At 61.9% G+C, this 27,066-nt stretch overlaps 1 protein-coding gene across 1 annotated transcript in view; it reads left to right on the forward strand.

Moving 5' to 3' along the window:
• Positions 1–7,126: 7,126 nt before the first annotated feature.
• Positions 7,127–27,066, forward strand: part of SORD (sorbitol dehydrogenase) — a 30,275-nt gene continuing 10,335 nt past the window's right edge. Inside the window, exons 1-6 of the mRNA XM_068144196.1 lie at positions 7,127–7,237; positions 9,582–9,615; positions 11,819–11,983; positions 16,812–16,971; positions 19,300–19,418; positions 21,333–21,398. Coding sequence (XP_068000297.1) covers positions 7,178–7,237; positions 9,582–9,615; positions 11,819–11,983; positions 16,812–16,971; positions 19,300–19,418; positions 21,333–21,398 — 604 coding nt within the window. The 5' untranslated portion in view covers positions 7,127–7,177. The remainder of the gene's footprint in view (positions 7,238–9,581; positions 9,616–11,818; positions 11,984–16,811; positions 16,972–19,299; positions 19,419–21,332; positions 21,399–27,066) is intronic.

Genomic DNA, 27,066 nt, shown 5'->3' on the forward strand with positions numbered 1-27,066 from the left:
AGCTGTGGCCTAACCAGTGCTGAGCACAGGGCACAATGACTTCCCTGCTCCTGCTGGCCACACTCTTCCTGATGCAGGCCAGGATGCCCTTGGCCTTCTTGGCCCCCTGGGCACACTGCTGGCTCCTGTTCAGGCAGCTGTCAATCAGCACCCCCAGCTCCCTCTCTGTTTGGCAGCTCTCAGCCACTCTGACCCCAGCCTGTAGCTCTGCCTGGGGTTGCTGTGGCCAAAGTGCAGCCCCTGGCACTTGGACTTGTTGAATGCCATCCTGTTGGCCTCTGCCCATCTGTCCAGCCTGGCAAGGTCCCTCTGCAGAGCCCTTCAGCCCTCTAACTGACCAACATCTGCTCCCAGCTTGGTGTCAGCTGCACATTTGCTGATGACTGACTCAATCCCTCATCCAGATCATCAATGAAGATGTTAAAGAGCACAGGGCCCAGCACTGATCCCTGGGGCACACCACTGGTGCCTGGCTGCTAGCTGGCTGTGGCACCATTCACCACCACTCTCTGGGCTCAGCCTCCAGCCAGTTCCTCACCCAGCTCAGAGTGCTGCTGTCCAAGCCAGGGGCTGACAGCTTGGCCAGGAGCTTGCTGTGGGGGATGGTGGCAAAGGCCTTGCTGCAGTCCAGGCAGACCACATCCACAGCCTGCCCCACATCCCCCAGGCAGTCAGCTGGGCATAGAAGGAGATCAGGTTGGAGAGGCAGGACCTGCCCCTCCTAAATCCATGCTGGCTGGACCTGAGCCCTTGGCCATCCTTCAGGTGTGCAGGTATTCCTCCCAGGATAATCTGCTCCATCACTTTCCCTGGCACTGAGGTCAGGCTGCCAGGCCTGGAGTTTCCAGGTTCCTCCATCTGCCCCTTCTTGTGGATGGGGACCACAGTGGCCAGTTTGCAGTCACCTGGGACCTCTCTGGTGAGCCAGGACTGGAGGAAAATGAGAGAGCTCTCCCAGGTAATTGGTGACAGAAGAAGAAGGAGCAGCCCCAAGCTGCAGCAGGGCAGGGTTAGGCTGGACAGTAGGACATATTTTGCCCAGCCAGAGTGGTCAGGGGTTGGGATGTGCTGCCCAGGGAGGTGGTGGAGGAGTCACCAACCCTGGCTGTGTTTGAAGGTGGTTTGGATGTGGTGCCTGGGGGTAGATGGTTTAGGGGTGAGCCTTGGAGAGCAGGGTTCTGGGTTGGACTTGGTGACCCTGAGGCTCTTTCCCAGCCTGAGTGTTTCTGTGATTCTGTGCTGAAGACCAAAGCACATTTAGGGCTTAGCTGCACAGCTCTTTGTTTTTCACTGCAGCTTAAGGGCATCCAATTTCTCCACTGACCACAGAGGCCTTTCAGGTCCTCAGCAGGGCTGCTGTGGAGGTCAGGTCTTTAACCATAAGGTGTGGCCCTACCAAAGAGGAGTTTCCCTTTGCATCAGCTCATCAGCAGCCCTTGTTTGCCTTTGTGCTCAGCAGGCAGGAGGGTTGCTGCCTGCCTGGGGGGGACGGTAGCAGTTTTGTTGACCTGCTCCTTACTCACTTCGCTAAGAGCAGTGAGCTTGGTGTGTGGCTTCCTTGTTGGCAAGGTATGAAGCACCTCTCTGGCAACCCTGTGAGGAGAGGCTGAGGGAGCTGGGGCTGCTTAGCCTGGAGAAGAGGAGGCTCAGGGGAGACCTCATTGCTCTCTACAACTACCTGAAGGGAGGCTGTAGCCAGGAAGGGGTTGGTCTCTTCTCCCAGACAGCCAGCACCAGAACAAGAGGACACAGTCTCAAGCTGTGCCAGGGGAAGTTTATTCTGGAGGGGAGGAGAAAGTTCTTCCCAGACAGAGTAATTGGCCATTGGGATGTGCTGCCCAGGGAGGTGGTGGAGTCACCATCCCTGGAGGTGTTCCAGAGGGGATTGGATGTGGCACTTGGTGCCATGGTCTAGTCATGAGGTCTGTGGTGCCAGGTTGGACTTGGTGATCTTTGAGGTCTCTTCCAACCTTGGTGATACTGTGAGACTGTGAGCAAAGACCAGCAGCAGCCTCTCCACAACCTCCTTTCAGGTAGCTGTAGAGAGCCAGGAGGTCTCCCCTCAGCCTCCCCTGTTTCACACCAACCATCCCCAGCTCCTTCAGTTGCTCTCCATCAGATTTCTTCTCCAGACCCTTCCCAGCTTCCTTGCCCTTCTCTGCCCTGGCTCCAGCACCTCCACAGCTCTCTTGGATTGAGGTGCCCAAAATGGACCCAGCACTCAAGGTGTTGCCCCCCCAGAGCTGAGTGCCAGGGGGCAATCCCCTCCCTGCTCCTCTGGACACAGCATTGCTGATTCCAGCCAGGAGGCCTTTGGCTTTCTTGGCCACCTGGGCACACTGCTGGTTCCTGTTCAGCTGCTTCTCCATCAGCAACCCCAGGTCCCTTTCTGCCAGCAGCTTTCCAGCCACACTGCCCCAGGCCTGGAGCCTTGCTTGGGGTTGTTGTGCCCCAAGTGCAGGACCTGGCACTTGGCCTGGCTGAAGCTCATCCTGCTGATGTTGGCCATGGATCCAATCTGCCCAAGTCCCTCTGCAGAGCCTCCCTGCCCTGGTGCAGATCACCACTGACACCCAGCTTGGTGCCATCTGCCAGCCTACTGCTGACACCCTCTGTGTCTCCATCCAGGTGCTAAACAGGAGTGGTGCCAACAGTGAGCCCTGAGGAACACCACTTGTGCCTGGCTGCCAGCTGGATGTAACTCCATTGAGCACCCCTCTGTGGGCCCTTCAGCCCAGGCAGTGCTGGATCCAGCAGAGCCTTGCTCAGCCAAGCCAGCAGCAGGCAGCTGTGCATGAGAAGCCTGTGGGAAGTGGTGTCAGAGGCCTGCCAGAGCCTCCTGTGGCTGGCAGTCAAAACACCACCACCACCACCAAAGAGCTTGCCAGGTGGTGTTGGAGGAGCACAAAGAGAGCTGGAGCATGGCAAGAGCTTCACTGACCTCACTGAACTGGGCCTGAGCAAAGCCTTTGACACTGTCCTGCAGCACATCCTGGGCTCCAGGCTGGGGCAGGATGGTTCCATGGGTGGACCATTCACTGGATGCAGAACTGCCTTGAGGGCTGCACCCAAAGGGTGGCTGGCAATGGTCCATGGCCAAGTGGAGGCCCGGAACAAGTGGAGTCCCTCAGGGGTCAGCACTGGGACCAGTCCTGTTTAACATCTTTGTTGGTGCCATGGAGAGTGGCACTGAGGCTCCCTCAGCACCAAGCTCTGTGGTGCTGCTGAGTGCTGGAGGGAAGGATCCATCCAGTGGGACCTGGACAGGCTGCAGAGCTGGGCCCAGGACAACCTCCTGAGGCTCAACAAGGCCAAAGGCAAGGTCCTGCAGCTGGGGCAGGGCAATCCCAGGCACTGCTAGAGGCTGGGCAGGGACTGGCTGGAGAGCAGCCCTGGAGCAAAGGCCTTGGGGGTGCTGGGGGAGGAGAAGCTCCACAGGAGCCTGCAGGGAGCACTTGCAGCCCAGAGAGCCAAGCAGAGCCTGGGCTGCAGCCAGAGAAGTGTGGCCAGCAAGGCCAGGGAGGGGATTCTGCCCCTCTGCTCCACTCTGCTGAGACCACAGCTGCAGCTCTGGGGCCACTTCTGGAGCCTCTGTGCACAGGTTGCCCAGGGAGGCTGTGGCTGCCTCCTGCCTGGAGGTGTTGAAGGGGAGGCTGGAGGAGGCCTCAAGCAGCCTGGGCTAGATGGGTTGGAACTAGATGATCTTTAGCATCCCCTTCTAGCCAAGCTATGCTGTGACTCAGTGAATTCCAGGCTGGTTTGCTTTATGGAGCTCAAGCATCTCTCTCCTACAGCTCATTTCACCTCCCTTCAGCCCCAGTTCCTCATAGGCTGGAGCAAAGGAGCAGCTCTGCAGAAGGGAAGGATTCCAGAGCTTGCTTAGCAGCACCCAGGGCAGCAGGAGCTCCCCAGGCTGTCTCAGCAGGCATCAAAACATGGCCAGGGCAGGAACTACTCAGGGCGCTGAATAAATCATGTGGCCTCCTCTAATGCACCTTGTGCAGCATGCCCAGCTCAGGGGAGAGGACAACAGAAATGGGACAGCAGCAGAGGACAACAGAGAGCAGATCCTGGACTGCAAAGGAACCTTCTCTCCTTTGGAGAGAGCTTGGATGATCCCAGCCTAAAGGAGGCAGCTGAGTGCTGAGCTGCAGCCAGAGCAGGGAGAGCAGCAGCACAGGGAGGGGATTCTGCCCCTCTGCTCTGCTCAGAGCCCACCTGCAGCACTGCCTCCAGCTCTGGGGCCCCCAGCACAGGAAGGACCTGGAGCTGCTGGATAGGCTCCAGAGGAGGCCACCAGGATGAGCAGAGGCTGCAGAACCTCCCCTGAGGGGCCAGGCTGAGGAAACTGGGGTGTTCAGCCTGGGGAAGACTGAGGGGGACCTCAGAGCTGCCTGCCAGGGCCTGAAGGGAGCCTGCAGGAATGCTGCAGAGAGACTTCTCCTGAGGGTGTCTGGAGCCAGGCCAAAGGGGAATGGTTTGAAGCTGAGGCAGAGCAGGGTCAGACTGGAGCTGAGGAAGAAGTTATGTGAATATCCCTGCTCCTTCCATGGAGGCAGTGGACAGACAGGAATTGCACTGCTGTGTTAAACACTGAGTGAAGCAATTCTGCCTGAGCTCCCCTCTCAGGCAGGCTCCTTCCCCTGCCCTGGGGCAGCTCACAGCCACCCACTGGCTGCTAATTCTCAGCCAGATAGAAACAGGGAGTGATCCTGACAGGGGGAAACCAAAGGCACCAGCCCTGCTCTGCCTGCCAGTGGCAAGGCTCATCCCAGGAGGAAAAGGCAACCCATAGATCCTGCCATTAATGCCAGCAGCAGGAAGCAATCATACTCGACATGCTGCCTACTTTTAGCTGGGTCATAGCCTCTGCCTTTGCAAGGAAGTCAAGCTTGGGAGTGTTTCAGTTTCATTAGGGACACTGATTAATCTGCTTGAGATCTTTCTCAGCTCTCTTAGGGTGGAAAACCTCTTGTTCCTGAAACCCAGAATTACCAAAACCTCTATTTCCAACCCCACCAAAAGCCATTCTCACACCTGGAGCTATGCTGCACCCAGTGATGCTGCACCCAGCTGGGTCCAGGCAAGCCCAGCCCCAGCCTCACCACAGCTCAGTACTGGGGCAGGGTCAATTCCCAGCAGGAGCAGGGCAGGGATTGTGGCCTGTGCTGGGCACTGCTGAGGCTGCACCTTGAGTGCTGGCTGCAGGTCTGGCTCCTCACTGCCAGCAGGACACTGAGAGGCTGGAGCAGGGCCAGAGAAGGGCAGCAGAGCTGGGGAAGGGGCTGGAGAAGAGGGCTGGGGAGGAGCAGCTGAGGGAGCTGGGGGGGTTGGTGTGGAGCAGAGGAGGCTGAGGGAGACCTCATTGCTTTCTGCAGCTCCCTGAGAGGAGGCTGCAGGCAGCTGGGCTTGGGCTCTGCTCCCTAGGCTCAGGGGAGAGCAGGAGAGGAACTGGCCTGGAATTGTGCCAGGGGAGGCTTAGAATAAACCATTTATTTAGAATAAACCAAACCAGGTTGGAAGAGACCTTCAAGATCATCGTGTCCAACCCATCAACCAATCCAACACCACGTAAACAACTAACCCATGGCACCAAGCACCCCATCAAGTCTCCTCCTGAACACCTCCAGGGATGGTGACTCCACCACCTCCCTGGGCAGCCCATTCCAATGGGCAATCACTCTCTGTATAGAACTTCTTCCTAATATCCAACCTAAACCTCCCCTGGCGCAGCCTGAGACTGTGTCCTCTTGTTCTGGTGCTGGCTGCCTGGGAGAAGAGACCAACCTCTGGCTGTCTACAACCTCCCTTCAGGTAGTTCTAGAGAGCAAGAAGGTCTCCCCTGAGTCTCCTCCAGGCTAAGCAACCCCAGCTCCCTCAGCCTCTCCTCACAGGGCTGTGTTCCAAACCCTTCACCAACTTCGTTGCCCTTCTCTGGACTCGTTGCAGCAAGTCAACCTCCTTCCTAAACTGAGGGGCCCAGAACTGGACACAGGACTCGAGGTGTGGCCTAACCAGTGCAGTGTACAGGGGCAGAATGACCTCCCTGCTCCTGCTGGCCACACTGTTCCTGATGCAGGCCAGGTTGGAGAGGAGGAAGAATTCCTTTGGTGGCAGAGTGGTCAGGGGCTGGCAGAGGCTGCCCAGGGAGGTGGTGGAGTCCCCATGGCTGGAGGTGCTGCAGAGCCCTGTGGCCATGGCAGCTGGGGCCATGGTGTGGTGGCCATGGTGGGGCTGGGCTGAGGCTTGGCCTGGCTGAGCCTGGAGGCCTTCCCCAGCCCGAGCAGGTCTCTGGGTCTGTCTTCTGTTGAACTTCAGCCAAGCTGCTGTGCAGTGCTGCCTCCAGCTGCACACCAGCAGTGCTCTGAGCCATGGTGCACAGCAGCACCATGCACTTGGGGGGGGGTGGTGCAGGGCAGCAGCCACTGAGCCCCCAGCTGCAGCTGCTCCCCAGGGCACTGCGAGTGCCAGCGGGAGGCTGCTGTGCCCTGCCAGCTGTGCCAGCCCCTGGCTCTGGGGCTCGCTGGGGCCTGGCTGGGGGCTGGCTCTGGGGCTGGCTGGGGCCTGGCGCTAGGGCTGGCGCTGGGGGCTGGCTCTGGGGCTGGCTGGGGGCTGGCGCTAGGGCTGGCTTTGGGCCTGGCGCTGGGGGCCGGCTCTGGGGGCTGGGCGCTGGGGGCTGGCTGGGGGCTGGCTGGGGGCTGGGCGCTGGGGGCTGGCTGGGGGCTGGCTGGGGGCTGGCTCTGGGGCTGGCGCTGGGAGCAGGTGCTAGGGCTGGCGCTGGGGGCTGGCTGGGGGCAGGCGCTAGGGCTGGCTGGGGGCTGGCTGGGGGCTGGGTGGGGGCTGGGCGCTGGGGGCTGGCTCTGGGGCTGGCTGGGGGCTGGCGCTGGGGGCTGGCTCTGGGCCTGGCGCTGGGGGCTGGGCGCTGGGCGCTGGGGGCTGGCGCTGGGGGCTGGGCGCTGGGCGCTGGGGGCTGGCGCTGGGGGCTGGCGCTAGGGCTGGCTCTGGGCCTGGCGCTGGGGGCCGGCGCTGGGGGCTGGGCGCTGGGGGCTGGGCGCAGGCCTGAGGCGCGGGGGCGGCGCCGGGTCCGGCGCGGGGGCGGCCGGGGGCAGGGGGAGGCTCCGCCGCCGCCGCCGGCCCTTGGACCCGGGCGCCGAGCCCAGCCGAGCCAGGGCGAGCTATGGCGGCGCCGGGGCAGAACCTGGCCGTGGTGGTGCACCGAGCCGGGGACCTGCGGCTGGTACGGGCCGGGGGGAGCGGGCCGGCACGGCACGGCACGGCACGGCACGGCACCGCCGCGGCTCGGCTCCGGGCGGAGGGGGCCGGGGGAAGGGCTGCGCTCGGCGGCCGGGCCGCGGGCAGGGGGGAGCCGGCGGCTCGCTGGGCACGGCTGGGGCTGCCCCGGGAGCTGCGCCGCAGGGCTGCCCCGCTGCTCCCCGCGGAGCCTGCCCCCGGGCGCCTGGCCGCGGGGGCGAGCGAAAGCTGGGGCCGCTCCGTGGCCGGGGGCCGCTCCGTGGCCAGGGGCTGCTCCGTGGCCGAGGGCTGCTCCGTGGCCGGGGGCCGCTCCGTGGCCGGGGGCCGCTCCAGCACCTCTCTGGGCCCTGCCGGGGGAAGGAAGGGTCAGGGAGCGGAGGGGCCGGTGCCGAGAGCCAGACGTTGCCAGAAGGAACTGGAGCAGGGCAGATTGAGCCTGGGCGCCAGGCAAGAGGAAGTTCACCAGGAGGGTAGGGAAAGGCTGGCACAGGTTTCCCGGGGAGGTGGTGGAGGCTCCATCCCCGCAGACATTCAGGGTCAAACTTCACGGGCGGCCTGCCCTAGTTAAAGACCACACCGAACGCTGGGGCAGGAAGGGACCTCGGATGATCGTCAGGTGCAGCCTCCCTGCCAGGGCAGGATGTCCCTGCTCACCGCCGGGGCGGTGGACAAGGTGCAGGCACAGGCTGCCCAGGGAGGTGGTGGAGTCCCTGTCCCTGGAGGGGTTCAGGGGAGGCTTGGATGTGGCTCTTGGAGCCGTGGTTTAGGTGTCAGGAGGTGTTAGGTCATGGGACCTGATGGTCTCTCAGGTCTTTCCCAAGCTTCTGTGACTCCATGGGTGGTGATGGGTTGCTGCTTTGGGCTATGGAGAGGCCAAGTGGGAAGCAGGAGGGAGGGAGGGAGCAGCCTCCCTGGTCACAACTGTGCTGGTGATGGAGAGCAAGACCTTTGTTCTCTGTCGGTGCTTCAGGCTGATAATGTCCCTGGGAGTGCTGGGGCGTTTCTGGGCGTGCACCGTGGCAGTGCTGCTGGAGGGTTGGCAGCTAGGGAACGTTTAACCAGAGGCAAACACTGGCAGGCAGCTCTCTGAACAGTCCTTGGGAGCAGAGGGACTTTGGATAGCTGCAGCAGCTCCTCTGGGGGCTGCTCAGCAGGGAGGCAGCTGCTGTTGCACCGTTCCTGCACAGCTCATGCAGCAGGTGCCAGGGGCTGGACAGGGTTTGGGGGATTGCTGGGGGGGCTCCCAACCACATTTGATGCACCTCTAGCTTCACTGGAAGCCTGTGCAGCCTGGCTTAGACTCACAGCACTGTCAGAGGCTGAGGGAGACCTCATTGCTCTCTGCAGCTCCCTGAGAGGAGGCTGCAGGCAGCTGGGCTTGGGCTCTGCTCCCTAGGCTCAGGGGAGAGCAGGAGAGGAACTGGCCTGGAACTGTGCCAGGGGAGGCTTAGAATAAACCATTTATTTAGAATAAACCAAACCAGGTTGGAAGAGACCTTCAAGATCGTGTCCAACCCATCAACCAATCCAACACCACCTAAACAGCTAACCCATGGCACCAAGCACCCCATCAAGTCTCCTCCTGAACACCTCCAGGGATGGGGACTCCACCACCTCCTCAGGCAGCCCATTCCAATGGGCAATCACTCTCTGTATAGAATTTCTTCCTAACATCCAACCTAAACCTCCCCTGGTGCAGCCTGAGACTGTGTCCTCTTGTTCTGGTGCTGGCTGCCTGGGAGAAGAGACCAACCTCTGCCTGTCTACAACCTCCCTTCAGGTAGTTGTAGACAGCAATAAGGTCACCCCTGAGTCTCCTCTCCAGGCTAAGCAACCCCAGCTCCCTCAGCCTCTCCTCACAGGGCTGTGTTCCAAACCCCTCACCAACTTCATTGCCCTTCTCTGGACACCTTCCAGCAAGTCAACCTCCTTCCTAAACTGCAGGGCCCAGAACTGGACACAGGACTCGAGGTGTGGCCTAACCAGTGCTGAGCACAAGACAGAATGACCTTGCTGCTCCTGCTGGCCACACTGTTCCTGATGCAGGCCAGGTTGGAGGGGAGGAAGAATTCCTTTGGTGGCAGAGTGGTCAGGGACTGGCAGAGGCTGCCCAGGGAGGTGGTGGAGTCCCCATGGCTGGAGGTGCTGCAGAGCCCTGTGGCCATGGCAGCTGGGGCCATGGTGTGGTGGCCATGGTGGGGCTGGGCTGAGGCTTGGCCTGGCTGAGCCTGGAGGCCTTCTCCAGCCCAGCAGTTGTGTGGCTCTGTGGCTGAGCTGTTCCCATGGGTGGGCACAGGCAGCTGATTGCTTCTTTCTCTTTTTGCCCCCAGGAGAACCGTCCCATCCCTGAGCCGGGGCCCGACGGTAGGTCTGGGGATGGCTGCTGCTCTCCACTTCCCTTGGTGATCTCTTTCTTTCCTCATTCTCTTTTGTCTCTCCTTGATGTTGCTGAGAAGGCATAAAATAACCCAGAGAAGCTGAAGAGGCTGGGGGAGGTCACACTGCAGGGTCCTTGGGTGGGCAGAGCAGACACAGGCACAGCACTCAGCTGCCTTCTTTGGCTGCTTCTTTCATCCCTTGCAGTACCCATTCCTGCACTGCACAGCAGACAGCTCTTGGGACACCTCAGATGGTCTCAGGATCTTGGAATCAGAGAATTGTTTAGGTTGGGGAAGCCCTCCAGGATCATCCAGTCCAACTATCAAGAGACCACCATGGCCACCACTCCTCCCTGCATCACCTTGGCCCTTTGGAGGCTTCCTCTGACCAAGCACCTGCCTCCTGCTTCTCACCTCCTTCATCCCATTCCTACTCAGGCTCCAAGACCCTGTGGGTCCCCTGGAAAGCATTCCCATTTTCCATGAGTTCTCACTCTCTTGGGGCAGTGAATTCTATCTGCAGTCACCCTCCAAGGTCCCTAACCTCAGGGCCACCCAAGGTCCTCAGCACAGACTTTAGCTGCAGAGGCACCACCATCACAGACTCGTTTGGGTGGGAAAAGCCATCCCAGACCAGCCAGGCCAAGCCTCAGCCCAGCCCCACCATGGCCACCACACCATGGCCCCAGCTGCCATGGCCACAGGGCTCTGCAGCCCCTCCAGCCATGGGCACTCCACCACCTCCCTGGGCAGCCTCTGCCAACCCCCGACCACTCTGCCACCAAAGGAATTCTTCCTCCTCTCCAACCTCAGCCTCCCCTGGCACAATTCCAGGCAGTTCCTCTCCTGCTCTCCCCTGAGCCTAGGGAGCAGAGCCCAAGCCCAGCTGCCTGCAGCCTCCTCTCAGGGAGCTGCAGAGAGCAATGAGGTCTCCCTCAGCCTGGAGCTGTTCCAGGAGCATTGGGGCCATGATGGTGTTGGGTCAGGGGTTGGACTGGATGATCTTAAAGGCTTTCCCAGGCCATGCTGTGATTCTGTGATGTTGGAAGCTCTCCTGGTTTGTGGAGCCCCTGGGGTTGTGTCCCTCAGCAGCTGTCTCCTGGCCCTGCCACCCACCTTGCATGGCTTGGTGCAGCTGCTCAGTGCTAGCCCCTGCAGATGTCCCAGCAGTGGCCTGGCCTGGTGTGGCCTCTGGAGCTGCTCCCTGGCTTCAGCACTGGCTGTAGACAGGAAATCTGCAGAGGCTGTGAGGAGAAGGTAAACAATGCAGGGACTGGACAGGGAGGGATCACAGCAGGTAGGTTAACATCATCCCACTGGGGTGTTGAAAACCTGCCAGCGGGCAGCACAGCTTCTTTGTGCCCTTGGCTGCTCTCTCCTGCTGCTCTGGTTTGGGCTGCTGCTGCTGTTCCCCCTCTGACCTTGGTGGCTTCATAGTATCATTCAGGGTTGGAAGGGACCCCAAGGATCAGCTAGTTCCAACCCCCCTGCCATGGGCAGGGACACCCCACACTAGATCAGCCTGGCCAGAGCCTCAGCCAGCCTGGGCTTAAACACCTCCAGGGCTGGGGCCTCAACCACCTCCCTGGACAACCCATTCCAGGGCTTCACCACTCTCCTGGGGAAGAACTTCCTCCTCACCTCCAGCCTGAATCTCCCCACCTCCAGCTTCATTCCATTCCCCCTAGTCCTATCACTACCTGAGAGCCTGAGCAGTCCCTCCCCAGCCTCCTTGTAGGCCCCCTTCAGATCCTGGAAGGCCACAATTTGGTCACTTCTCTGGGTTGGTTTCTCTGAGGGGCCAGGGGGTGTGGAGAGGGAGCCTGGGTGTTCGTTTGGGGGGGCCCTTTTGTCCCCTTTTGGGGATAGAAGAGCTGAGAGAAGGTTGGGGGGGGGGACCTGTGCTGTTGTTAAGCTGTAGCTATCTCTCTGTAAGTGCACTTTGTAGCCCTCCATTGCTGGTCTTGCTTCTCCCCTCAGGCTCTCTTGCAGACACAAATCCACTCCCGAATGCTGAGGGTGGGAAACGTGCTCTGGGGGGCGGGGGGGCAGAGGGCCAAAAACTCTTCCTGGGGGAGCAGGGAGGGGAATCCAACCCACCCCCTCAGGCCTGGGCCAGCTGGAGAGGGCAGGTGTGGTGGCCAGGGGGGTGAGCCTTGGCCTTGGCTGATGCTTGCCCCCCCTGGCAGAGGTGCTGCTGCGGATGCACTCTGTGGGGATCTGCGGCTCCGACGTCCACTACTGGCAGCACGGCCGCATCGGGGACTTCGTGGTGAGGAGCCCCATGGTGCTGGGCCATGAAGCTGCTGGCACTGTCATCAAAGTTGGCTCAGGGGTGACTCACCTGAAAGCAGGTAAGTGGGAGCAGGGCTGGCCTGGTGGCTGGCTCCTGAGAATAGAATAGAATAGAATAGACCAGACCAGACCAGACGAGGTTGGAAGAGAACTTTGAGATCATTGAGTCCAACCTATCATCCAACACCACCTAATCAACTAACCCATGGCACCAAGCACCCCATCAAGTCTCCTCCTGAACACCTCCAGGGATGGTGACTCCACCACCTCCCCAGGCAGCCCATTCCAATGGGCAATCACTCTCTCTGTATAGAACTTCTTCCTAACATCCAACCTGAACTTCCCCTGGTGCAGCCTGAGACTGTGTCCTCTTGTTCTGGTGCTGGCTGCCTGGGAGAAGAGACCAACCTCTGGCTGTCTACAACCTCCCTTCAGGTAGTTCTAGAGAGCAAGAAGGTCTCCCCTGAGCCTCCTCCTCTCCAGGCTAAGCAACCCCAGCTCCCTCAGCCTCTCCTCACAGGGCTGTGCTCCAGACCCCTCCCCAGCTTCGTTGCCCTTCTCTGGACTCGTTCCAGCAAGTCAACCTCCTTCCTAACCTGAGGGGCCCAGAACTGGACACAGGACTCGAGGTGTGGCCTAACCAGTGCAGTGTACAGGGGCAGAATGACCTCCCTGCTCCTGCTGGCCACACTGTTCCTGATGCAGGCCAGGATGCCGTTGGCCCTCTTGGCTGCCTGGGCACACTGCTGGCTCATGTTTAGGCAGCTGTCAGTCAGTACCCCAGGCCCCTCTCTGCCTGGCTGCTCTCAGCCACTCTGCCCCCAGCCTGTAGCACTGCCTGGGGTTGCTGTGGCCAATGTGCAGCCCCTGACACTTGGATGTGTTCAATCTCCTGCTCTTGGACTCTGCCCATCTGTCGAGGTCCCTCTGCAGAGCCTCTCTACCCTCCAGCAGATCAACTCCTGCCCCCAGCTTGGTGTCAGCTGCACATTTGCTGATGACTGACTCAATCCCTCATCCAGATCATCAATGAAGATGTTAAAGAGCACATGGCCCAGCACTGATCCCTGGGGCACACCACTGGTGCCTGGCTGCCAGCTGGCTGTGGCACCATTCACCCTGCTGGGGAGAGGCTGTGGCTGGGTGTCCGATGTTGGGAGCCGAGCTCTGCTCGCTGTCTCCTCCTCCTCCTCCAGAGAGGTTCTTCATCACCCAGCTGGCTGCCCTGGGGGGGTTCCTTAGGTGTTCCCTGGCAGGTCTTCAGTTGGGTTCCCTTAGTATCATAGTATCATAGAATCAGTCAGGGTTGGAAGGGAGCACAAGGATCATCCAGTTCCAACCCCCCTGCCATGGGCAGGGACACCCCACACTAGATCAGCCTGGCCACAGCCTCAGCCAGCCTGGCCTTAAACACCTCCAGGGACAGGGCCTCAACCACCTCCCTGGACAACCCATTCCAGGGCTTCACCACTCTCCTGGGGAAGAACTTCCTCCCCACCTCCAGCTTCATTCCATTCCCCCTAGTCCTATCACTACCTGAGATCCTGAGCAGTCCCTCCCCAGCCTTCCTGTAGCCCTCTTCAGATCCTGGAAGGCCACAATGAGGTCACCTGGGAGCCTTCTCTTCTCCAGACTGAACAGCCCCAACTCTCTCAGTCTGTCCTCACAGGAGAAGTGCTCAAGCCCTCTGCTCATCCTCCTGGCCCTTCTCTGGACACCTTCCAGCACCTCCACATCCCTCTTGGAATAGGAGCTCCAGAACTGGAGGCAGTACTCCAGGTGGGGTCTCCCCAGAGCTGAGCAGAGGGGGAGAATCACCTCCCTTGCCCTGCTGGCCACACTTCTGATGCAGCCCAGGATCTGATTGGCTTTCTGGGCTGCAAGTGCACACTGAGAGCTCCTGGTGAGCTTCTCCTCCCCCAGCACCCCCAAGTCTCTCTCCTCAGGGCTGCTTTCCAGCCAGTCCCTGCCCAGCCTGGGATTTGTGCCTGGGATTGCCTCAACCCAGCTGCAGGACCCTGCCTTTGGTCTTGTTGAACCTCCTGAGGTTGGCTTGTGCCCACCTCTCCAGCCTGTCCAGGTCCCTCTGGATGGCCTCCCTTCCCTCCAGCTGTCTGCTGCACCACACAGCTTGGTGTCATCAGCAAACCTGCTGAGGGTGCACTCAATGCCACTGTCCATGGCACCCACAGAGATGTTGAATAAGCCTGGTCCCAGGACTGATCCCTGAGGGACTCTGCTTGTCTGTGGCCTCCTTAATTGCAGCTGACAGTGTGTGCTGGTACAGAGGGGCCTGTGGAGAAGCCAGAGGAAGCTTCAGAAACATTGCACAGTGCTCTCACCAGCAGCAGTAGTGAGAGCCATGTGAGGTGGTGGCCAGCAGCTCTCCTGCAGTGCAGAGAGCTCACTGCAGCAGCTGTGCCAGGCCTCATGGTGTGACCTCAGCAGGATTGCTGTGTGGTGCCATGGGCTCACCTGAGGGAGAGGATCCATCCAGAAGGCTCTTGGCAGGCTGGAGAAGTGGCCCAGTGCCAGCTGCAGGAGGCTCAACAAGGCACAGGGCAAGGTCCTGCAGCTGGGTCAGGCCAAGGCCAGGCACAGCTCCAGGCTGGGTGCAGAGTGAGCTGAGAGCAGCCCTGGAGAAAGAGCCCTGGGGGTGCTGGGTGCTGAGCAGCTCCCCAGGAGCCAGCAGTGCCCTGATGCAGCCCAGCAGGCAGCTGTGTGCTGGGCTGCAGCCAGAGGAGTGTGGGCAGCAGGGCAGCAGAGGGGATCCTGCCCCTTGGCTCTGCTCTGCTCAGACCTCCCCTCCAATCCTGCCTCCAGCTCTGCTGTCCCCAGCAGGAGAAGGACACAGAGCTGTGGGGAGAGTCCAGAGGAGGCCACAGAGATGCTGCCAGGGCTGGAGCAGCTCTGCTGTGAGGCCAGGCTGAGGGAGCTGGGGGTGATCAGCCTGGAGAGGAGAAGGCTCCAGGGGCACCTCAGAGCTGCCTGCCAGGGCCTGAAGGGAGCCTGCAGGAAGGCTGCAGAGAGACTTCTCCTGAGGGTGTCTGGAGCCAGGCCAGGGGGGAAGGGTTTGGAGCTGAGGCAGAGCAGGGTCAGACTGGAGGGGAGGAAGAAGCTCTTCATTGTGAGGGTGGTGAGGCTCTGGCACAGGCTGCCCAGGGAGGCTGTGGATTCAAGGCCAAGTTGGATGAGGCCTTGAGCAACCTGGGCTGGTTGTAGGAGATGGTGGGAAGCTAAGCCATGCTGTGATTCTATGACCTCCTCTGTTCTCTGTGCTCAGGCATGTCCCAGGACATGGGCTGGGCACTGAATTTTGCAGAGCTGGATGATAGTAGCAACTTAAATGAGGGTGGAGATGAGACAAGAGCTGTTAAGAGTTCCAGGGAAGCCTTGACAGGCCTGGGCAGGAAGTCACAGGTGAAAGTCAATGCAGAGGAGGTTTCTGTGACAGAAGAAACCAAGCCAGCTCCAGATCTGAAGTGATGAGTGCTGAGGAGTGAGGCCTTTGGGGAGGTTGGATCAGTCCTGGTGTGAAAGCCCAGAGAGTGGTAGTGAATGGTGCCACAGCCAGCTGGCAGCCAGGCACCAGTGCTGTGCCCCAGGGATCAGTGCTGGGCCCTGTGCTCTTTAACATCTTCATTGATGATCTGGATGAGGGATTGAGTCAGTCATCAGCAAATGTGCAGCTGACACCAAGCTGGGAGCAGATGTTGGTCAGTTAGAGGGCTGAAGGGCTCTGCAGAGGGACCTTGCCAGGCTGGACAGATGGGCAGAGGCCAACAGGATGGCATTCAACAAGTCCAAGTGCCAGGCGCTGCACTTTGGCCACAGCAACCCCAGGCAGAGCTACAGGCTGGGGGCAGAGTGGCTGAGAGCTGCCAAACAGAGAGGGACCTGGGGGTGCTGATTGACAGCTGCCTGAACATGAGCCAGCAGTGTGCCCAGGGGGCCAAGAAGGCCAAGGGCATCCTGGCCTGCATCAGGAACAGTGTGGCCAGCAGGAGCAGGGAAGTCATTGTGCCCTGTGCTCAGCACTGGTTAGGCCACAGCTTGAGTCCTGTGTCCAGTTCTGGGCCCCTCAGCTTAGGAAGGAGGTTGACTTGCTGGAACAAGGGCAACAAAGTTGCTGAGGGGTTTGGAACACAGCCCTGTGAGGAGAGGCTGAGGGAGCTGGGGCTGCTTAGCCTGGAGAAGAGGAGGCTCAGGGGAGACCTCATTGCTCTCTACAACTCCCTGCAGGGAGGTTGTAGCCAGGAAGGGGTTGGTCTCTTCTCCCAGGCACCCAGCACCAGAACAAGAGGACACAGTCTCAAGCTGTGCCAGGGGAGGTTTAGGCTGGAGGTGAGGAGAAAGTTCTTCACTGAGAGAGTTGTTAGCCATTGGGATGTGCTGCCCAGGGAGGTGGTGGAGTCCCCATCCCTGGAGGTGTTCAAGAGGGGATTGGATGTGGCACTTGGTGCCATGGTCTGGCCATGAGGTCTGTGGTGCCAGGTTGGACTTGGTGATCTTTGAGGTCTCTTCCAACCTTGGTGATTCTGTGAGACTGTGAGACTGAGAGCCTGGCAGCAGGGGCACCCCCAGGCAGGGCACACAGGAATGCCTCTGAGAGGGGCTTGGAGGCTCTGCAGGGAAGGAGGCTCCAAAAGCCACTCTGGCCACTCTGCCCCCAGCCTGTAGCTCTGCCTGGGGTTGCTGTGGCCAAAGTGCAGCCCCTGGCACTTGGACTTGTTGAATGCCATCCTGTTGGCCTCTGCCCATCTGTCCAGCCGGTCGAGGTCCCCCTGCCTCTCTGGAAGCCCTTCCTGCTCCCTGGCCCCTGTGCTCCCGCTCCTAGCCCCGTGCCCAGCCTCCCCCTGCCTAACAGAGCCTGCTTGCCCCTGCCAGGTGACCGTGTGGCCATCGAGCCGGGGGTGCCGAGGGCGGTGGATGAGTTCTGCAAGAGCGGCCGCTACAACCTCTCCCCTACCATCTTCTTCTGCGCCACGCCGCCCGACGACGGCAACCTCTGCCACTACTACAAGCACAGTGCTGCCTACTGCTACAAGTCAGTGCTGCTCCCTCTTGCCCCAGGCACAAGAGGGCCAGAGGGCTGACCTCTCCAGCTCGTCCCCCCCCACCAAAGCTGAAATTGCAGCCCCCACCCCCCCCCCGCCAACATGAACCTTCCCTGAACCTCACACCACAGCAGGTTGCTCACAGCCACCTCCAGCCTGGCTGCAAACACCTCCAGGCAGGAGGCTTCCACCACCTCCCTGGGCAGCCTGTGCCAGGCTCTCACCACCCTCCTGGGCAACAACTTCTTCCTCACAGCCAAGCTGAATCTCCTCACTTCTAGTGCTGCTCCATCCCCCCCTGACACCCCAGAGCAGAGGGGCAGGATCCTCTCCCTCCACCTCTGGCAATGGGCACTGGCAGCCCAGAAGGCCAAGGGCAGCTCAGCTGCCCTTGGCCTTCTGGGCTGCCAGTGTCCATTGCTGGCTCCCTGCCCCAAGCCTGATTCCTGCCCCCCTCAGACCCCTATCCCTCCCTGATACCCTCAAAAGTCCCTCCCCAGCTTTCCTGCAGCCCCCTGCAGCTCCTGCAAGGCCACCAGAAGCTCTCCTGGGAGCCTTCTCCCCTCCAGCCTGCACAACCCCAACTCTCTCAGGCTGTCCTCCTAGGAGGAATTGTTTTGGCACAGCCAACCTTCTGGCAGGTCTCTCTCCAAGGAGATTGTTCAGAAGGATCTCTGTTTCCTTTTCTTTTTAACACCCAGTAGTGATTCATTCACATTTCACTACTTTGCTGCTCAAGACCTGTGAGAAGTTCTCCAGGCAGAGCCCAAAGCTGCCATCCCCCTGCTGAGCATTGCAGGCAGGGCTCCCCTGAGCAGGGCTCCTTGCTTCCTGCTCCCTGGCTCAGTGGGCAGCTTGGCAGGCAGGTGCTGCTCAGCCTCTTTGGCTGCCTTTAGGAAGGACCTGGAGCTGATGGAGAGGCTCCATGACAATGCTCAGGGGCTTGGAGCAGCTCTGCTCTGAGCCCAGGCTGAAGGAGCTGGGGGTGTTCAGCCTGGAGAAGAGAGGGCTCCAGGCAGACCTCAGAGCAGCCTCCCAGTGCCTGAAGAGAGCTACAGGAAGGCTGCAGAGAGACTGCTCCCAAAGGCCTGCAGGGACAGCCCCAGGGGCAATGGCTTCAAACCAGAGCAGAGCAGATTGAGATTGGAGGTGAGGAACAAGTTGTGCCCCAGGAGGCTGCTGGAACACTGCAACAGGCTGCCCAGGGAGGTGGCTGAGGCTCCAGCCCTGGAGATGTTCAAGGGGAGGCTGGATGAGGCCCTGGGCAGCCTGATCTCTCTGGGGCTGGCCCTGCTGGCTGCAGCGGGGTGGGCTGGATGGGCTGCTCTTGGTTTCCTCTCTGCTGTGTGTCCTCCCCTGCTCAGCATGGTGCCTGAAGGCCTCCTGTGCTGCTGCTGTTGAGGAAGCAGCCCAGGGGCTGCCTGCAGCTTGGTCTGCCCTTTGGAGCCAAGTCACCTTGCTTGGAGCAGGACAGGAGGAGAGCAGGAGCCCTGCTCTGCTGCGGGGGTTGGGTGGCCTTGAGGGGGCCCTCTAGGCCCCCAGCATGATCCAGCTGTTCTCAGCCCCAGCTCAGCCACCTCACATGTGCTCTTCATTCATGGAGCCATGACATGGTTTGGGTTGGGGAAGGCCTCCAGGCTCAGCCAGGCCAAGCCTCAGCCCAGCCCCACCATGGCCACCACACCATGGCCCCAGCTGCCATGGCCACAGGGTTCTGCAGCCCCTCCAGCCATGGGGACTCCACCACCTCCCTGGGCAGCCTCTGCCAGTCCCTGACCACTCAGGGCAGTGCTGTGTTTGTCCCAGAGCTGTCTGATCCCCACTCTGCTCCCTGCCTGCTGGGAGGGTGGTGCTGGGAGCCCTGCATGAAACACTTGGTGCCTCAGGGAGGGATTCAGGGGAGCCCTGGGTCTGGCTGCCTTTGCTCTGTGGGGCATCAGCACTGGCAGCAGGATGTGCTCTCTGAGTGCTCTCACCTAGATGAGGGCTCTGGGAGCTCCCTGATGGCTCCCAGGCCAAGGGCAGCCTTTGGGGTGGTGCCTGCACAGCTGGGGGGCTTCTTCCAGAGGGAATGAGGGGCAGAGGAGTTTGCAGGTGGACTCACCAAGGGAAGCTGGCAGGTCCCTAAACCTCCCTGGCTTTAGGTTCACCTGGTGCTGCTGCAGAGCAGGGTTCCAGGAGGTGCTCAGAGCAAGGGGGAGGTTGTGCTTTGCCACTCTGCTTAGCCCTGTGGTTGGTGTTTGAGTGTCTTGAGCTCATCCCCCCTCCCCCTCCAGAAAGCTCTGTGCTGACAAGCTGCTTGTGTCTGTTTCTTGCAGGCTCCCAGACAATGTCACCTTTGAGGAAGGAGCCCTGATTGAGCCCCTCTCAGTGGGGATCCATGCCTGCAGGAGGGCAGGAGTCACCCTGGGCAGCAAAGTCTTCATCTCTGGCTCTGGTACAGTGACCATGCCCAGCCCTGGGCTTCTCTCTGCCACGGCCTGGAGCAGGGGGAGTGTGGGGGGTGGGGCAAGGCTGCCAGCCCTGCTGCTGGGCTCTGCTGTAAGCCTGGGGCTGGGCTGATGGCAAACCTGGCCCCCAGCACTCCCAGCTCCTTCTCCTTGGAGCTGCTTCCCAGCAGGTCTCCCCCCCTGCCCCGTTCTGCTTCCTGCTGTTGTTCCTCCCCAGGGGCAGGACCCTGCACTAACCCTTGTTGAGCTTCTTGAGGTCCCTCTGCCCAGCTCTCAGCCTGTCCAGCTCTGGCTGCATGGCAGCACAGCCTGACAGGTGCCAGGCACTTTGGTGTCATCAGCAAACTGGCTGAGAGTCCACTCTGTCCCTTCATCTAAGTCACTGATGAAGATGGAGAGCAAGACTGGACCCAGCACTGACCCCTGGGGAGCAGCACTGGCCACAGGCCTCCAACCAGACCCTGCCCCACTGCTCACAAGCCTTTGAGCTCTGCCCTGCAGGCAGTTCTCCCCCACCTCACTGTCCACTCCTCTGACCCACACTTCCTGAGCTTAGCTGTGAGGCTGTTATGAGATGCAGTGTCAGAAGCTCTGCTGAAGCCAAGGTGGACACCAGCCACTGCTCTCCCCTTGTCCACCCAGCTGGTCACCCCCTCAGGGAAGGCTATCAGAGTGCTCTAGCATGAGTTCCCCTTGGTGAACCTGTGCTGACTGCTCCTGATACTCTTCTTCTCCTCCCCATGCTGAGAGCTGATCTCCAGAAGGAGCTGCTCCATGCTCTTTGGGGGGGTGGAGGTGAGGCTGTGTTTTCCTGGGCCCTCCTCCTTGTCCTGTTTGCTGCCTGGACACAGAGGGGAGCTTGGGGCAGCCCTTGCCCTGCACTGCTGCCCTTTGGGCAGCCCAGATGCAAAGGGCAGTGCCAGGGTGTGCTGAGCCTGCCAGCTGCAGGGAGCAGAGCAGGGGGCTCCGAGCCCCTCAGAGCAGCAGCTGCACTCAGAGAATCACAGAAGGGTTTGGGTTGGAGGGCACCTTAGAGGCCACCTGGTTCCCCCCCTGGGCAGTCAGCAGGGAGACCTGCAGCTGGCTCAGGATTCACAAAGCTCTGTCCAGCCCTGGAAGCCTCCATGGAGAGAGCATCCCCAGCCTCTCTGGGCAGGCCTGGGGCTGTGTCTCAGCCCCCTCACAGTGGAGGAGATCCTGCTGACATCTGAACATTCCCTCTGCTGGCCTGCAGCTGTTAACCTCCTCTCCCACTGCATGCCCTTGAAAAAAGTCCTTCTCCAGCTTCCTGTAGGCCCTCTTTAGGTACTGGGAGGCCTCAGTAAGGGCTTCCCAGAGCCTTCTCTTCAGGTCAAACCATCACCTCTCAGCCTGTCACAGCAGGCCCTGCTGAAATGGCCCTCCCCAGCTTTTCTGCTGGCCTCTTTAAGCCCTGGAAGGCCACCAGAAGGCCTCCCTGGAGCTGAACCAGCCCAACTCTCCCAGCCTGGCCTCACAGCAGAGAGCTTCCAGCCCTGCCAGCCCTGCTGTGGCCTCCTCTGGCCCTGCTCCAGCAGGTCCCTGGCTGTGCCGAGGGCTCCAGAGCTGCCCCAGCACTGCAGGGAGGTCTCAGCAGAGGGTCAGGGTCCCCTCCCTTGCCCATGCCCCAGACTGACTCTGTCACTCCACAGCTCCAGCTCTGCTCCTGCACCACCCTAGGCCAGCTCCAGCAGGGCTGCTGAAGCTGCTGGTGCTGCCCCAGCAGCTGCTGCCCCCCCAACGGGGTCCTGCTGGTGCTGGGAGCTGCAGGCACCTCAGAGCCCCCTTTGGGCTAGAGGGGAGTGAGCTGCAGGCAGGGTCAGAGCCTGGGGCTGGGGCTGCCTGCCCCTCACAGCTGTCCTCTCTCTGCTCTCTGTCCCCAGGACCCATTGGGCTTGTCAATGTGCTGGTGGCCAAGATGATGGGAGCAGCCTCTGTGGTGGTCACAGGTGAGTGCCTCTGGCCAGGGGGAGGAGTCCCTCCCCTCAGGCAGCTCCTGCCTTCACCAGGCCCGGGCAGGAGAGCTGCAGAGTGGCTCAGCCACCACCTCACCAGCTCCTGCAGTGCCAGGGGGCAGCCCAGGGTGGCCAGGGGCCTGCTGCACTTGTCCAGGCAGGGAGGAGCAGCAGGCAGCCAGAGGGCAGCCTAGGAGCACCCTCGGACCCTGGGAGAAGGCTGGGAGCTCTGCTCCCCTTGGGAGCTCTGCACCCCTTGGGAGCTCTGCTCCCCTTGAGATCTCTGCTGCCCTTGGGAGCTCTGCTCCCCTTGAGATCTCTGCTGCCCTTGGGAGCTCTGCACCCCTTGGGAGCTCTGCACCCCTTGGGAGCTCTGCACCACTTGGGAGCTCTGCTCCCCTTGAGATCTCTGCTGCCCTTGGGAGCTCTGCTCCCCTTGAGATCTCTGCTCCCCTTGGGAGCTCTGCACCCCTTGGGAGCTCTGCTGCCCTTGAGATCTCTGCTGCCCTTGGGAGCTCTGCTCCCCTTGAGATCTCTGCTCCCCTTGGGAGCTCTGCACCACTTGGGAGCTCTGCTGCCCTTGGGAGCTCTGCTGCCCTTGGGAGCTCTGCACCCCTTGAGATCTCTGCTGCCCTTGGGAGCTCTGCACCACTTGGGATCAATCCACCCATGGGATCCCTGCACCCTTTGGGATGCCTGCTCCCTCTGGGATCCCTGCTCCCTCTGGGATCCCTGCACCCTTTGGGATCCCTGCTTCCTCTGGATCCCTGCTTCCTCTGGGATCCCTGCACCCTCTGGGATCCCTGCTCCCTCTGGGATCCCTGCACCCTCTGGGACCCCTGCACCCTTTGGGATCCCTGCTCCCTCTGGGATCCCTGCACCCTTTGGGATCCCTGCTCCCTTTGGGATCCCTGCACCCTCTGGGATCCCTGCACCCTTTGGGATCCCTGCTCCCTCTGGGATCCCTGCACCCTTTGGGATCCCTGCACCCTTTGGGATCCCTGCTCCCTTTGGGATCCCTGCACCCTTTGGGATCCCTGCACCCTTTGGGATCCCTTCTCCCTTTGGGATCCCTGCACCCTTTGGGATCCCTGCTCCCTCTGGGATCCCTGCACTACTTGGGATCATCTCTGAAGAGCTGCAGGTTGCAGCTGCTGCTTCTCTTGCTGGGGTAGCAGAGCAGGGTAGTGACTTCTGCTTCCCAGCACAACCAAGCTGTGCAGTGCTTCAGGCAGAAGGAGCCAGAGGCTAAGCAGTGGCCCTTGGATGGAGTGGCCCTGGAGAGCTTCTCCAGCCCTTGAGCAGGGCTGTTGGGCAGGGGCAGTGGCTCTGTGTGAGCTCCAGGGCCAAGCAGCTCCCCTTGCTCCTGGTGCCCCTGGTCACTGACTGCTGGCTTCATCATTGCCTGCTTGGAGCTCTTCAGCCCTCAGCCCCTGTGTTTTGCCTTTGGCTCAGACCAAGCCTGGAGGCTCAGGTTTGGTCCTCCTTGGAGTGCTGACAGAGTTTGGTTGTTGCTGCTTCCAGCCTGCTCTTCCCCCAGGCTCCCAGGGCAGGCACCACAGCGTGCTCTGCTCCCTGCTGGAGCTCTTCCTGGGAGCTTTGCTCCATCAGCACCCCTTGGAGAGCTTGATGGCGTTCTGGACCCCTCCTTTGTGTTGTCCCTTCCTGCACTGAGCCTCTCTAGACCTCTTTTGCTGCTCTCCTTGCTGCTCTCCTGCTCTGCTCTGCTCCCTCATGATCTGCAGGGTCTGAAGTGGCCTTTCCAGGGGCTCTGCTGCAGCCCTTTGTGCTGGAGCTGGCTGTGCTTGCAGCCTTGCTTTTGGCTGGCTGCATCTGGAGGAGCCCTGAGGGGGGAGCTGCCTTTCTGGGGAGCTGTGCTAGGCCTGCACCATCTCCTAATGAAGAGGCTTTATCTGGGGGCCACTCCCAAACTGTCAGGGGGACATTTCCCTTTGTCTGCATCACCTGGAGCAAGCCCTCAGCATCTTGGCAGCTGCCCTTCTGCTTGCCCCTTCATTCCACCCTTCTCTCTGCTGTGCCCAGCCCAGCTCCTCCACCTCTCCTCCAAGGTTCTGCTCTGTGTGGCCAGCCCAGCAGAGTGGAGAGAGGGCTGGAGAGAGCTCAGGCTGTTCCCTGGTTGAAATGTCCCTTGGGATTTGAGCAGGGCCTGGAAGTGATGCTGCCAGCTCCTGCTGCTGCTCTTTGCTCCCCCTGAGTGGTGGTGGCCAGGAGAAGCAGCTGCCAGATGCAGCAGGACAGGGAGCAGAGGTTGCTGCAGTGCTTTTGTGCCTAGGCCTCAGGCTGGCCCCCTGTGCCAGGGGCTGCAGTCCATGCCAGGGCCTGCCCCCTGTGCCAGCTGTACTTCTGACCTCTTGCTCACATCCCTGAGCAGAGAGCAGACTGCAGGAGCCACCTCTCACCTTGGTGGGAGCATCCCTGGGGGGTGGCTCATGGCAGAGCCCAGGGCAGGCCCCTGCCTCCTCCTCCCTCAAGCCTCTGGCTGCCAAGTGCAGGGCTGGCACCACCCTGCTGGCCTGGGCTTGGGGCTGAGAGCAGTGCAGGCCTCAGCCTCTGGGGAGTCACTTGAGGATGGAGGTTGTTGCTGCAGCAGGAAGAGAAGCTCTGAGTCACCTCTGAGGAACCCTGAGCTGCTGCAGGGGCTGGGGATGAGCTGCTCCTTGGGTGGGGAAGGCTGAGCTGGCAGGGGGTGGGGAGCTGAGGCAGCTGCTGGAGCCTGCACCCCAACCCTGATGCAGCCTGCCCCCATCCCTGCTGCAGCCTGCCCCCATCCCTGCTGCAGCCTGCACCCCATCCCTGCTGCAGCCTGCACCCCAACCTTGCTGCAGCCTGCACCCCAACCTCGCTGCAGCCTGCCCCCATCCCTGCTGCATCCTGCACCCCATCCCTGCTGCAGCCTGCCCCCCATCCCTGCTGCTGTCTGCCCCCATCCCTGCTGCTCCCTGCACCCCATCCCTGCTGCAGCCTGCCCCCCATCCCTGCTGCAGCCTGCCCCCATCCCTGCTGCTGTCTGCCCCCATCCCTGCTGCTCCCTGCACCCCATCCCTGCTGCAGCCTGCCCCCCATCCCTGCTGCAGCCTGCCCCCCATCCCTGCTGCTGTCTGCCCCCATCCCTGCTGCTCCCTGCACCCCAACCCTGCTGCAGCCTGCACCCCATCCCTGCTGCAGCCTGCCCCCATCCCTGCTGCAGCCTGCCCCCCATCCCTGCTGCTGTCTGCCCCCATCCCTGCTGCAGCCTGCCCCCCATCCCTGCTGCTGTCTGCCCCCATCCCTGCTGCAGCCTGCACCCCATCCCTGCTGCAGCCTGCCCCCATCCCTGCTGCTCCCTGCACCCCATCCCTGCTGCAGCCTGCCCCCATCCCTGCTGCTCCCTGCACCCCATCCCTGCTGCAGCCTGCCCCCATCCCTGCTGCAGCCTGCCCCCATCCCTGCTGCAGCCTGCACCCCATCCCTGCTGCAGCCTGCCCCCATCCCTGCTGCAGCCTGCACCCCATCCCTGCTGCAGCCTGCCCCCATCCCTGCTGCTCCCTGCACCCCATCCCTGCTGCAGCCTGCCCCCATCCCTGCTGCAGCCTGCCCCCATCCCTGCTGCAGCCTGCACCCCATCCCTGCTGCAGCCTGCCCCCATCCCTGCTGCAGCCTGCACCCCATCCCTGCTGCAGCCTGCACCCCAACCTTGCTGCAGCCTGCACCCCAACCTCGCTGCAGCCTGCCCCCATCCCTGCTGCATCCTGCACCCCATCCCTGCTGCAGCCTGCCCCCATCCCTGCTGCAGCCTGCCCCCATCCCTGCTGCTGTCTGCCCCCATCCCTGCTGCAGCCTGCCCCCATCCCTGCTGCTGTCTGCCCCCATCCCTGCTGCAGCCTGCACCCCATCCCTGCTGCAGCCTGCCCCCATCCCTGCTGCTCCCTGCACCCCATCCCTGCTGCAGCCTGCCCCCATCCCTGCTGCAGCCTGCCCCCATCCCTGCTGCAGCCTGCCCCCCATCCCTGCTGCTGTCTGCCCCCATCCCTGCTGCAGCCTGCACCCCATCCCTGCTGCAGCCTGCCCCCCATCCCTGCTGCATCCTGCACCCCATCCCTGCTGCAGCCTGCCCCCCATCCCTGCTGCAGCCTGCCCCCCATCCCTGCTGCTGTCTGCCCCCATCCCTGCTGCAGCCTGCCCCCATCCCTGCTGCAGCCTGCCCCCATCCCTGCTGCAGCCTGCCCCCATCCCTGCTGCTGTCTGCCCCCATCCCTGCTGCAGCCTGCCCCCATCCCTGCTGCTGTCTGCCCCCATCCCTGCTGCTCCCTGCACCCCAACCCTGCTGCAGCCTGCCCCCATCCCTGCTGCTGCCTGCACCCCATCCCTGCTGCAGCCTGCACCCCATCCCTGCTGCAGCCTGCCCCCATCCCTGCTGCTGTCTGCCCCCATCCCTGCTGCTCCCTGCACCCCAACCTTGCTGCAGCCTGCCCCCATCCCTGCTGCATCCTGCACCCCAACCCTGCTGCAGCCTGCCCCCATCCCTGCTGCTCCCTGCACCCCAACCCTGCTGCAGCCTGCCCCCATCCCTGCTGCTGCCTGCACCCCAACCTTGCTGCAGCCTGCCCCCAACCCTGCTGCAGCCTGCACCCCATCCCTGCTGCAGCCTGCCCCCATCCCTGCTGCATCCTGCACCCCAACCCTGCTGCAGCCTGCCCCCAACCCTGCTGCAGCCTGCACCCCAACCCTGCTGCAGCCTGCACCCCAACCCTGCTGCAGCCTGCACCCCATCCCTGCTGCAGCCTGCATCCCATCCCTGCTGCTGCCTGCACCCCAACCCTGCTGCATCCTGCACCCCATCCCTGCTGCTCCCTGCACCCCAACCCTGCTGCAGCCTGCACCCCATCCCTGCTGCAGCCTGCCCCCATCCCTGCTGCAGCCTGCCCCCCATCCCTGCTGCTGTCTGCCCCCATCCCTGCTGCAGCCTGCCCCCCATCCCTGCTGCTGTCTGCCCCCATCCCTGCTGCAGCCTGCACCCCATCCCTGCTGCAGCCTGCCCCCATCCCTGCTGCTCCCTGCACCCCATCCCTGCTGCAGCCTGCCCCCATCCCTGCTGCTCCCTGCACCCCATCCCTGCTGCAGCCTGCCCCCATCCCTGCTGCAGCCTGCCCCCATCCCTGCTGCAGCCTGCACCCCATCCCTGCTGCAGCCTGCCCCCATCCCTGCTGCAGCCTGCACCCCATCCCTGCTGCAGCCTGCCCCCATCCCTGCTGCTCCCTGCACCCCATCCCTGCTGCAGCCTGCCCCCATCCCTGCTGCAGCCTGCCCCCATCCCTGCTGCAGCCTGCACCCCATCCCTGCTGCAGCCTGCCCCCATCCCTGCTGCAGCCTGCACCCCATCCCTGCTGCAGCCTGCACCCCAACCTTGCTGCAGCCTGCACCCCAACCTCGCTGCAGCCTGCCCCCATCCCTGCTGCATCCTGCACCCCATCCCTGCTGCAGCCTGCCCCCATCCCTGCTGCAGCCTGCCCCCATCCCTGCTGCTGTCTGCCCCCATCCCTGCTGCAGCCTGCCCCCATCCCTGCTGCTGTCTGCCCCCATCCCTGCTGCAGCCTGCACCCCATCCCTGCTGCAGCCTGCCCCCATCCCTGCTGCTCCCTGCACCCCATCCCTGCTGCAGCCT

The sequence above is a fragment of the Melanerpes formicivorus genome, unplaced genomic scaffold, assembly GCF_026170545.1.
Source record: "Melanerpes formicivorus ecotype bairdi unplaced genomic scaffold, bMelFor1.0.p_v2 SCAF_10, whole genome shotgun sequence".
NCBI classification, from domain to species: domain Eukaryota; kingdom Metazoa; phylum Chordata; class Aves; order Piciformes; family Picidae; genus Melanerpes; species Melanerpes formicivorus.